The 13,206-nt window shown below is 37.9% G+C and overlaps 1 protein-coding gene across 1 annotated transcript in view; it reads left to right on the plus strand.

Moving 5' to 3' along the window:
* The first annotated feature begins 758 nt into the window (after nt 1–758).
* LOC138030720 (proto-oncogene tyrosine-protein kinase receptor Ret-like) overlaps nt 759–13,206 on the plus strand; it is a 12,848-nt gene continuing 400 nt past the window's right edge. Inside the window, exons 1-8 of the mRNA XM_068878597.1 lie at nt 759–941; nt 1,908–2,030; nt 7,640–7,710; nt 8,137–8,177; nt 8,642–8,738; nt 9,098–9,197; nt 10,873–11,068; nt 12,963–13,070. Of these exons, the coding sequence (XP_068734698.1) occupies nt 759–941; nt 1,908–2,030; nt 7,640–7,710; nt 8,137–8,177; nt 8,642–8,738; nt 9,098–9,197; nt 10,873–11,068; nt 12,963–13,070 (919 nt within the window). The remainder of the gene's footprint in view (nt 942–1,907; nt 2,031–7,639; nt 7,711–8,136; nt 8,178–8,641; nt 8,739–9,097; nt 9,198–10,872; nt 11,069–12,962; nt 13,071–13,206) is intronic.

Genomic DNA, 13,206 nt, shown 5'->3' on the forward strand with positions numbered 1-13,206 from the left:
CAGTAATTATTAACAACAGTGGTTGTCAACGGTTACAAAAATGGACCTTCACTACGACTGTGCATAAGTTGAAAGTGGCCAGAATCCATGGGTGTTTTTCCATTATGCCAAACCGACCGGTCAGAGATAAGTGGGAATACCGAAGGAAAATGGAACGACATTTTCCGATTAAACCCGGGCCAACAAATAGGAATGGCTCTTGCCACATTTTATTCCTTTTCCGAATTCGCTAATTAGGGCAAAGAACCGGTTTGTCAAAAATGGAACGGCGAATTTCGTCGGAATATTCCAACCGAAATAAGTGGAATATTCCCGTCGGAAGAAACCGAAACGGACCTTTCCATTTGATTTCCGACCGAAATTTCCGGAATCTTTGGCATAATGGAAAGCACCCAAAAACATTTCTTACCTTTTCGCGTATCTCTAAGCTTCGAAAGTGATCCAAACCTTCCACCAAAACGTTTTTCTTTTGCTTTATACCGAAAGAAATTTCGCTTTCTGGCGTAAACATTTTTAGTTTAGCAACGCTAAGCGCAATCATTTACCATATAAGGTCAAACTAAGGTATATGAGCTGATAACCGAGATTGAGTGAACCAATCAGAGCACGAGAATTGCATTATCCGAGGTTGAGAATTTAATAATACCTGTTATCCACCACAGGCACATGTTCTTGAACATCAACTGTTTCAAAAGTTCTAGATATCATTACTGGGGTTTTTACTCATCTTAATATTTTGAAATTCTGCAGATCCTATCATGGTAAAGTTTGAGTATATTCCACACGGTGATTTGCTCGGACTTCTGAGGAGGAGTCGAGGTCTTGATGACCAATATTTCAACGACCCTGACATTAAACCGAAAGGTTCTCTTACATCAGAGCATCTTTTTAAGTTTGCTGGAGAAGTTGCTGTTGGTATGGCATATTTGGAAGCGAATAAGGTATTCAGTAATTCTGTTAAATATTGTCTCAAAACGCAGGATTGCTCAATACAATGACAAAATTAGAGTCGTAGTACTTAATTGATAACTGTTAAGGTAAATTTTCAAAGTTTTAATGAGGAAACAAATCTCTTTACAATTTCTCGTAAAACTACAGCTTCGCTGCACAGTTTCTAGGGTGGATAGTTGAAGTCGCTGTGAATGAAAATTAAGCTATTTCATATGTTTTAACGAAACAGAAAAAGTAGATTTTCATAAACGCAGTAATGTGTGGGGGACCTGAATGTATTATATATTATTTATTATACTACTACTATTTATTATACTCTCTTCGCTTTAATCGTGTCGTCACGGCCGCCTTCTTGGTGTACAAAACAAAACACTCAAAGGACTCATCGTGCAGACCTTGGTAATTCATTTGTACGGTAACCTTGAAATGGTCGTCTTGCACATGGATGCAAACAATCATTAATTAAAGCGAAAGTAGACTATGATTATTGACATTTTGCCATATTCTGTGGAAAACATTACAGGACATAAATACAAAATGGCAGACATGCAGGTCATTAGATGCAAGCAGATTTCGTCAGATTGCGTCACGAGGTGTTCCCTAACTCTTCTCCCCAAATTCAACATTAATCGTTTCCGAGAATGCAAGCAATTGACGTAAAAAAGTGACCACTAAGCTGTGCTCCTTAACCAAACCTAAAAATAACAGTTTTCATAAAACCTGCTATTGTTTGGTTTTTCAAGTCACTGTTTCAACTGTGTAGTCGTTTGCTTTTGGCTAGGGTAGCTAGCCAATCACATTATATGTTACCAGAGCTGCTACATCACCTAAAAATAACGCTAGCACTAACGTTATTGTTTGAAATATGTATCAAATACTAAGAGTCAAGGTTACACTTTAAGCGATTGGATATCAAAATTGTACAAATATTTCACTTGAAATTTTTTACTCTGTAGATAATTCACCGAGACTTGGCAGCCAGGAATGTGCTTGTGGGAGAGGAAGAAACATGTAAAATCACGGATTTTGGCATGGCAAGAGACGTGCAGCAAAATGATTTCTATTTTAAACGATCGAAGGTATATGGAAGGTTTCTGGTCACCGGAAGTTCCTTGCAAGGGAAGTAAACACTTCAATATCTGTATCATCAAAAATACTGTTTTCCTGCTCTGGAATCATCATGGAATCATCATCTTGTTAACATTCAAATTTGCATTGTGGCTGACGAAGTTCTGTGGATCCGAACGAAATATCCCACTTTTAATTCTTTTAATTGCGCTTTGAGAACAGACATTTTTTTTATATTTTAAAATTCAAGCTCTGCTGTTACGAAAACCTCACATTTTTGTAATCCTGGGCTCATCTAAAATTTAACTGATCAAAAATAGTTTGTTGGCTATTTTCGCAGTCTTATTTTCTGTCGTAGTCATTTTAAATAGACCTTTACAAGGTTAACACCGCCATTTTGCCGGGGGTGCAAAACTACTGGGGAGAGCGCGTGGCCAAACAATAAAATGCAAATGGCTGACTCATCGAGTTGCAATTACCTGCGAAGAAATATCGAAATATCTTAATCTAGGATCAAAACACGTGTACTGAAACTGTTAGTTTGAAATCCTTTTCTATTTCTGCCGCTACCACTCCGGTAGAGCGGCCACAAAATTATTTGTGATGCCTCGACAAGCAGAGGAAGTTCTTGAATACGACGACTTCCTCGGTTGGACTGTTTCCTCGTTAAAGGATTTTCTTTCGCTACGGGGACTCAAGCAAACGGGCAGAAAGTCTGAGCTGATCGCTAGAGCGTTTGGAGCCTACGAACTCAATGCGCCTGTGAAGTTTTCCCAGGAGCAAATTTATCAGCAGATAAAAGACGAATATTCAAGGAGGCTGACTAAAAATGAAATTAAGAGTGATCCAAACATGTTACCGAGTGACGCTTGGATTGACGACGTAAAGGAATGGCCAGAGGTCGATGATGGCAAATTGTTCAGTTATATTTTGAGGACTAAAGCCGTAGATGTCGACTATATTGGAAAATACAAGGATCAGAAGGCCTATTCTTATTGGATGAGTGGCTTTGTAGACACAGTGTTCTTTGCTAAATGCCCAATTAACAGCAAGCATGTGTTCTTGAAAGGCTCTGTATCCCCTTCACAAAAAATTCGTGATGACCCGCATAAGGTCTGGGTTTGTTTAGAGGGCACAAAAAGTGAATGCAAAATCTTAACCTCTTGGTGTACATGTACAGCAGGTACTGGTGAAGTTTGCAATCATGTTATAGCCTTGCTATATAAAGTAAATTTTGCACACAAGAAAGCTTACATATCTCCTGCATGTACAAGCGTTCCACAAGGATGGAACAAAGGAACTAGAAAGGATGTAGCTCCAACTCAAATAAAAAACCTTGTCTTTCGTAAAGACAAAAAGACCCGGGAGGACAGTCCCAAAGAACAGGCAGCCAATTTAACTTTAAAGAACAACTTTGACCCACGAAAGCCCCAGGATAGGCAGCTGACCAATGAAAGGGTGTCAGCTCTTATCAATGGAGTAATTGAGAATGTCCCATGTGCTTGTTTACTTCACTCTATCGAGCACACTAAAGATGACGGCCTACCCGAACCTCTTCCTCAGAGAGCCCTTAGCTTCATGTCATCCCAAGAAATGAAAGGAAAACCATTGAACATACCGCTCCACTCTTTTTAAAAGAATGTCAGATGACGAGTGACCAAGTGAAAAGGGTGGAAACTGAAACTCGTGGCCAGAGTAACAATGACTCTTGGCATCAACAAAGAGTTGGGAGAGTGACTGCGTCAAATTTTCACAAATTTCACACCAAGATTCAAACAATCATCAACAGAAAAAGTGAAAATGAGAAAAAAACCCATTTACAGTTCAATGGTGTCAAGCCTGTTGAATAAAGGTGATGATGTCTCACATATGCCACAGATAAAGTGGGGGAATGCCCATGAAAAGGATGCCATAAAATCATTCATGTCAGATGTGGCCTCTCAACATGATGGTGGCCTACAGGGCTTTAGACAGTGTGGATTGTTCATCAAACCCGATTACCCCTTCCTTGCGGGTTCCCCGGACGGCCTGTTTTTTTGCCATTGTTGTGGTCTGGCAACACTGGAAGCAAAATGTCCCTACAGTGTGAGAAATGAAAATATTCATGAAAAAAAGACATTTGACCGTGTGGAATTTCTTGAAGATTTTAATGGAAAGCCCCGCTTGAAACGCTCGCACAAATATTACACCCAAATGCAAGCTCAGATGTGGGTTTGTGGTGCCAATCATGGCTTCTTTATTGTTTGGACTCTGGGCGGCCAACCATTGTATGAACGAGTAGAACTAGACTTGGAATTTTGTCTGAAAGTTGTGAACAATATCACTCTCTTTTACAAATCGTTTGTATTACCTTGCCTGTTAGGATACAGGGACATTTTTGAGTGCCCAAAGTGTGACAAGGTTATTTTGGAGAGTGATGAAATAAGTGATTCTGCAAACGAAAACAGTGTATGCTGTGACAGCTGCAGCACTTGGTGGCATTTGCCATGTGCTGAACTCAGTGTGAATTCTGCAGATGCACTCGACTCTTGGATTTGCCAGAGCTGCCTGGCTGATGCAGCAAACATACATGATGCTGGGGATGATGAACTTGACTTGAACTTACCCGAGGAAGAAGAACAAACTGATAACTCAAATACTGTAAATCATGTCTGCCCAGTTTGTTGTCTTAAGAGTATCCCTGTGAATGGAGAACATGTTTGCACAGTCTGTAAAAAAGCTGTCCATGCTTGGTGCAGTAACCATGAGGACATAACAAGTTCTGCAGACCTAATTTGTAATTACTGCATTTCAGATTAATACATGTACTGTACATTGAATTTTAATTACTGTTCACAAGGAGAAGTTTCACCACATGGTGCTGTAACTAATCCCAAACATCAAATTGACAAAATCATAGATTCACAAGGTGTTAAGAACTTTAATACACCAGTCCAAGAAGTACATGTATAACCTACAAAATGTTTTAATTGCATCATGTAATATTTTTCTACATGTAGAAACAATTTAAGAATGTTGGATGCATTTTCATTTCTACTAAGTTAGACATGGAGAAAAGTCAGAGTTATTTACACATTTCTATATATTTTTTATAGCCACTTATTGTTTAGTATTGTTTTGGCGATGCATTTTTTATGAAATGTTATGAAAATGTTGTATGAACATTCCTGTTGCTACGGTTAATTACGCACATTTCTAATAGCAAATTTCAATTCCTTAATCAATTTAACATTATGTAAATACAACTTGATTTGGAAATATACCGGTATTTCATGATAATTTAAACAAAATTGTTTTGTACAAAAAGTAACATTTCATTCACTCATGGAAGGACCTCCATTCAAAGAAAGCCAAGTTCATTAGATAGCTTTTGTGGGGACTGTTCAATCTGAAATAGAAAATGCAATGTATTGCTCTTATGCCTTGAAATACACAGCGATGTCAGCTATGTACAGTGTAGTAGTAGTTTCCCATTTCATTGACATGTTAACAGTTCTCAAATGAACCTGCCCCAGTCTCTAAACTGAATATGTGGTCACCTTGGCATACTTGTAAACAAAAATATCAAACACAGAGTGGTGGAAGCAAATTTCACAATGCACAGCAGACACGAACAATATCATCAGCCAGGGGAAGCAGGGTAATAGGCAGTTCATTTTTCAGAATAAGAAAAACTTTGAGCCGTCCAATAGCTTGTTCAACATAAATTCTGACATTCGCAATGTTTGATGTCTCTCTGACATCACGTGGTAGCATTTGCATAGATGATGCACAACTAGGTGGAATGCATAATGTTGCCATGTGCATCATCAAGTCCTCTCGGATTTTAAAACCTCTGTCTGCCATGACTTCATCGTAAGGCTCAATCATTTTTAAAAACCCACTATTCCTTACAATAAAAATATCAGATGCCCTGCCTCCATAACATGGTGAAACATATGAAATTGCTCCATTTGGGGTGATGGCAACAAGGACTTTGAAAGTGTAGTGGTGCTTGTACTCACTCCATAGTGTTGCTGCCAGGTCAAGTCCACTTGGAGTTTCTGTGAAGCACTCAAAACAGTCAATTACACATCTTACTTTGGGATAAAGCTTTTTAAAACAGTATGGGAGGGTTTTCTTGATCTGTTGTCGACTAGGCCACACAATTAAAACGGAGAGTTCCTTGGACATGAGCTGAACCCAAGTTATAAAAACACTACTGACAGTGGAAGCTGACACATGGAACCTGAACCCCAAATCAAAAGTTAGAAGAGCTAGTCTTAGTTTCATAAGAGTCAGTAAAAACTCCTGATCAAGTCGAAGCTTCCTCTCTGGCCCAGGTCTTCCTTTGAGATAGCCAGTTGCTAACTCAAAAGGAGAGGGAGGTTGAGACGATTCTTTTCTTGTTTGTTTTCCACCCCTCCAATATTGCATAAACCGAGCCTTTGGGCTCAAATAATCGAACAAGAACTCGAATGCTTTCGGTGATGGCAGACCTGTGTAGACTTTTACTTCCATTTCTCTTGTCAACTGTTCGAATTGCATTGGAACTGAAACGGAGTAATCTGCATCTGCTTCCATTTCTTCATCATCACTATCACTCTCCTCAGGATCCTGCTTTGACTCCTTGGAGCTAGGGAACAGGCTTCTTGCAGAACCAGCTTCTTGTAACTTGTTCGCTTTCCTTTTCTTGGGTGATTTTTTCTGCAGGTAATCCGAAACAGTCATAAAAATAGACGGGAAATCCGTTTTAGGGTTTTCAGGAGTTCTTCGTCCACATGGGAAATGATTTGAACACACGAAAGTCCCACTAGCACCAGGGGAAGGATTGAAGGAATCACTTCGAGTCTTCGCCACTTGTTTTCGCCATATTTCGGCAAGTTTAGGGTCGGTTGGCCACTTGTGATATACTAAATTCTCCACATGTGATCTGACAAAAGCAAGGTCAGGATATCTTCTATCATTATCGCAAAAACCTACCGCACAACGAGCGTGTTTTGGCATGTTAACTGATTATTCAGCCGTGTCGCTATTTGCATTTCATGCTCGGCCGCGCGCTCGCCCCAGTAGTTTTGCACCCCCGGCAAAATGGCGGTGTTAACCTTGAAAAGGTCTATTGTATGACGTCATGATAATGTCTTTGAGGCTGAAAAATATTCCATTAAGGGTGCGTTCGACTGACCCTATTCCGGAATAAGAATACGTAGAGTGAGGATTTTTAAAGGGTACGATTGATGTTGTGAAGCAACAAGGATAATAAAGTTTCAAAGAGAATTTCAGCAGGTGTTTGACAATTTTAAAGTGAATCTCCGTAAAAACGAAGGATTTCTAATTTCTATTCCATGTATTCCTATATCCGAAGACGGAAAGAAAAGGAACTTCATTTAAGTGCCTTGTCGTTCTAGCGCTGGAGCACTGATAATATTCGGGACACTGTAAACTGAAATTAACAATTTACACACCCAGCAGCAGTACAAGTCAACTTTTAACTTTAATCAGAGCTTAAATATTTTTTAATGGTGAGGTCTACAATGCTTGCGTTAATGTGATGAGGAAGAAAATCTTCAAGCTGACTTTTGAAAGAACTTTGTCACTGATTTAGCGGATAAATTAGTAACAAGTAAAACTTCATTTGCAGGGTCGGCTGCAAGTAAAGTGGACTGCAATAGAGTCCTTACTTTATGGGATATGCACAACACAAAGTGATGTGTGAGTATGGCAGACATCAACCTCTTTCTCAAGACAAATTGAGAAAACCTAGTGATAAGCCTGGTCCCCAGAACGAGTACGCCACAACTGTTCGACCTCGTTACCTGACGACCAGTTTGGTCAGCCAAAAACAATTCTCTCTAAAGGTCCGTTTTTATCTCGCTAAATCAGAACGATTAAGGTCTTTTGGCCCAAGTTTTTCATACCTCAGTTCTGCATAACTCGATCGGTTCCGCTGGAAAGTGCTTTATCCGGTGGACAACGTTATCCACCTTTTTTAACAACCGAGGCTTGATGGTCGCTCACCTCTCCGCGGCGAGAAGCTCCTCCTAAATTAGCTATACCATTATTGAGACAATATTATTTTACCGTATAATTCGAGTAACTCTTGATGTATTGGTAATTCTGTTTTGACTCTGTTTTCAGATGGAGCTATGGTATTGTCCTCTACGAAATTTTCACCATTGGTAGGTTGATGTATTTGTAACTTCTTAAATGTTCTCTGCCCGTATCTTACCATTATAAACTTGGATTTCGTATTTGCTTCAATTTAACGACGAACTTGAAACAAATCCTCTTGAAAGACTGGCAAGTAATAGAGCGACAACCATTGCTGAAAGAAATCTAATAAACCCGCCCCTCGTGTATTACAAAAAGAGGGTGTTCAACAAATACATACTCGTGGGATTCAAGTTACAAAACCAAAAGGCTAAAACACGCGCTAGGGAGTCGTGTAGGTCTGTACACAGCTAAACTTACAACCGAGTTTAACAAAGTGGAAAATATGAACAGATTCAATTACTACTAACAATGGACAATCACGTATCATTTCGGTTTTAAAAGTGTGATTGCATGCGAATGCTAAAATTAAAGTCAAATGGATCATGGTTAACAAAAAATTGACAATGGATGTTTTCACACTCTGTTTAAGGTGGTAATCCTTATCCAAATATTCAAGATCATCGGATTCCTTATATGTTAAAGGACAACTACCGAATGTCTCAACCGGTACACTTGGATGATGAAATGTAAGTGACTGCTTTATCTCGATTGTTCGTGTTCGTGTAACTCTATAGTGGTATATCGTGGCTGTGTAAAGGATAGGGATATCAGTAACTACAAAAATACGGAACACTCCGAGCTGAAATAAAAATGTATGGTCATAGTTGGCATTACTTTTTATTGGTAGAATTGGTTGAAAAGTAGAGAGCGTTACTTGTACACGGTCTTATATAAGGCTTGACAGACGTAGTTTGACATAAAAGCGTTGAGGTTACTCCACTTGAAGCAGTCAGGTGACATGCAAAGTTGGTATGAGACAGCAACCGTGCTACTCTTGTCTCGAATTACTTGAAAAACTGGACTTTTTGGTTTGATCTTTCTTCAGCTATGCCCTGATGTGCGAGTGTTGGCAAAACGATGCAAATGATCGACCAACATTCGAAGCCATCAGCTCTACAATCAGGAGATTGCAGCTATGTCACAAGGTCAGAATCATTTAATTCCATTTTTAAGAAAGCAACCTCCTTAAGAAAATCACATCACTGTGTTAAATAATTTTATAAAGGCTTTCGGGATTATTTCCTTTCTTTTTTTTTTTTTTTTTTTTTTTTTTTTGTGGCTTTACGGCTGTATCCAGACCTTCCCCGGTCCTAAAGGGGTTGTTAGCCTTCCTCTAAAGATTTCAAAAAGCTCTTTTCAGAATTCGAAATTGTATTATTAGCAAAACTAACATAATTTATGTGTCGGGAACATTGCCTTTTGACTTCAGATTATCATCTTCAGATAGTTGATTTTCAATTAAAGAGTAGAATTCATCATTAGAGCGGACTGTAGCAGCCGTAATACCACGAAAAACTGTGAAGAGATACATAATTTTGTCACCACTGAAAATAAACATCTAATGATAAAAACAAGCGATTTTATTCGAATACTGAAGATAAACATATAAAAATTGTTTTTTCACAGCTCTAATTTCGTCACCAAGAAAGATGTTGAAGTACTAAGGGTAGTTTTTGTCCCGAACATCTTAAGATTGAAATTTGAAAGAGTTGGCTTTTTTACATTTATTTGGACTACATGGTTTCTAAAGATTGTCATTGTAAATTTTAATTGGATATCTCGTCCTGCTTAAATCCATTTGATAAATTATAAATATTGATACACTTGAGTTTCTATTGAAGTTATCAGACCAAGGTTTGGCTTAAAGCCACTTGCGACAGAACAATTTAGAATTTAGTTATATATAATAATAATAATATAATGATAATAATAATTCTAATAACAATAATAATAACAATACTACTACTACTGATAATAATAGTAATAATAACAATAATAGATTTTTATTTTCACACGATAATGTTTAAAGCTGAATAGCAAATGAAATCAAATTAAGTTTCAAATCATATTGGTTTTTGAGGAGAGAGGAAAACCGGAGTACACGATATGCCCAGGATTGACGCTGATTAGATGCAAGCGGATTTCAATAAGCGTCACAAAGTGTCCCCTTTTTCTTCTCGCCAACTTCAACATCACTCGTTTCTGGGAATTCAGACAATTAACGTCACAAAGTGTCCCCCAAATGTTGCTTCCCACGTAAGGATACCCTAAGCTACAAATAACGTTAACTTTTACCCTTAATTTATTGCTGCAAAGAGATAGCAAATGCTTAGACTTAATAAAGGGACACATTTTGTTAGATGTCAAAATTGGGTGCATTTCTGGACAAGCGCCCCGTTGCCTAGCAATTAGTTTATCAGGAAAATCGCAAATTTTGGCCTGGCTTTTATTGTGTTAACATGATCTCTCCTCTAAATTAACTATTAAAAGTTAATTTCCAGTTTCTTTTGAATTTACTGTTATCGTTAATTTAGGACACTTTGCTCCATGACTTGTGGTAGCAGGGAAAATAAGGAAAATAAAAGTCGTGTATGTGGACTGGATTTGAACTCGGAGTTTCTACGTCTTACAAACCGCTTCTTTTCACTTTACCACTGAGGACCAAGATACCAATTCTTTAAAAACAAAGATTTCTCAAAAAAGTCAAAAGATTGCTCGTAAAAAGTCAGAAGACTCCCATAGAATATCTGTTATTTTTAAAAAATGCTAAGTTGATAAGTCATTTCAAAAGTATTATCGCGCCGTTTTCGGTCTTTGCAGGTACATAAACCACGACGAAATAAGAATGTGCAACACTTGTACATCAATATGTTGCCCTTAAACGAAGAAAATCCTGAATGGGAATACCCTCGAGAAAAAGTGCACATCCAGAAGTACATTGGCAAAGGGGCGTTTGGCGTTGTCGCTAAGGCGTTTGTAGATGACCTTGGAATTGTGGCTGTTAAAATTCCAAAAGGTAAAACAAAATGAGGAGATAAAAGGAGTTAAAGATAGCCCTCTTGCGGGGTCTCATTTTTATAAAGCCTATGTTACAGTAGGCAATTTTTCGTGCTGCTTGTATCGCAAGTTTGGTTGCGGCACAAGTTGCACGATAAATTGCCCAGTGTAACATACCCTGCCACAGACATTCCACCCAACAATCTTGTTGTTAATTTGTTATTATTATTATTATTATTATTATTATCATTTTTATTATTACTATTACTATTATTATTATTATTATTATTATTATTATTATTATTATTATTATTATTATTATTATTATTATTATTATTATTATTATTATTATTATTATTATTATTTGTCCAAGATCACAGCAATATCATGCTGGACGTTCTGGCGCAAGCTGCAACAAGCAGCCTCGGCAATCCAAAACGTGTCTCAGCATCTGGGCTGAGCCCAACAGCACGGTCTTCTGCATTGTGTGGGTCTGAAGCCCAACATGGATATCCTCTAGGTATTTTTCCAGTCTGTCTGTATAGGTCCCCAATGCTCCTATAACAATTGGGGTAATGGTAACCTTTTTCAGCTTCCAGAGGGTTTTGATTTAAAAGGCTAGATCACGATATTTGTTGACCTTTTTCTTCTCTTTCAGTATTATTCTTTCAGTATTATCATTATTATTATTATTATAATTATTATTACTATTATTATTATTATTCTTATTATTATTTTCCTTTAATCTCGTGTGATCATCAAAAACCGGTCAAGTTGCAAGAAACGTTGCCCGGTGTGATACCCATCAAGTAACTTGTTTCGAAATTTAAATTCAAAAAAATTCAACTGTACGGACTGGGAACTAACGAAATTGATTGACATAAAACGACAAGAATATGCTAATAATAGAGATGAAGTTTCTCACTGCCAACGTTTTAAAGCCAGCCTTAAATGAAAACGTTGGCAGTGAGAAACTTTATCTCTATTATTAGCATATTCTTGTCGTTTTATGTTAATCAATTTTGTTTCGAAGTTTGAGAGCTTTTTTCGCAACTAAATTGCAAGTGTAACAGAGGCTTGAATGTCCAATGCACATGCATAATGAAATTTATGGTATTTTCCCTACACATCACAAAGTGTCTTCTTGTTAAGCCTTAGAAATTCATGCGCTTCTTTTTTTGTTCTAGCCTATGGAAAATTTAAGGCTTTGATTGTTTGGGTCGGTTTGTGACGACTATGCCAATGAATGGGAATCTAACTGTTGCTGTATCAGAGGGTACCACATATGTGCAAATTAATCATAACCATTACAATTATCTCAACTTTGATTGGTCCATTAACTGCTTTGTTTTTTCAGTAATTATTGTGGAGGGTTGTAACCTGACGGTAAAATCGGACAGTTGGCTGCAATCGGACACCTGTAATCGAACAGTTACATCAGCCAATCATATTAAGTGCTCTCAGCTTAATCCACCAATCACAGAATTTATCGCAATAACCATAGCAAAAACCACCTACCCTACAAAACTAGGGATTTTACAAAATGGACAAATTTGTAACATTATTCGGTGAAAAAGGAATGCATTTGTTTTCTCGGAAATTGTAATGATTGTGATTAATTGGTAACAAGACTTCGTGTCGTCCTATTTGGTCTGTAATCGTACTCGCGATTAAACAAATCGGACTCCCGCTACCAGGTCGTCCGATTGTGTTAATCACTCGTATGATTCCTGACTCCACTTAGTCCTTTTACCATCATTAATAAACTGTTTGCGTGAGCAAATCCTAAAATCTGTACACAGATGAAAACTGTCGGATAAAGTTTTCTGTGGCCTGGGTTTTCATTTCTACGAGTTCGCCCGTATGATATGATATGGTGTGAACTAAGACTGACTCTTTTGTTATTGTGTTAGTCGAAGCAACAGAGTCCAACGAAGAAGATCTTTTGGCGGAGTATGAGCTTGTAAAACAGCTTCAACATCCTAATATTATACGATTGATGGGAGCTGTGACTCTGTCAGGTAAGCTTTGTTGATGAAAGTAGTTAGATTTTAGGCATGGTAACTCACCTTCTTTGACAAAGAAAGTTTGGACATTAGCAGGTCAGAGGCCGGTTGCTCGCAGTCTGGCTAGCGGCGCTAACTGTTGGTAAAGAGG

Source organism: Montipora capricornis, chromosome 13 (assembly GCF_036669925.1).
Source record: "Montipora capricornis isolate CH-2021 chromosome 13, ASM3666992v2, whole genome shotgun sequence".
NCBI classification, from domain to species: Eukaryota; Metazoa; Cnidaria; class Anthozoa; order Scleractinia; family Acroporidae; genus Montipora; species Montipora capricornis.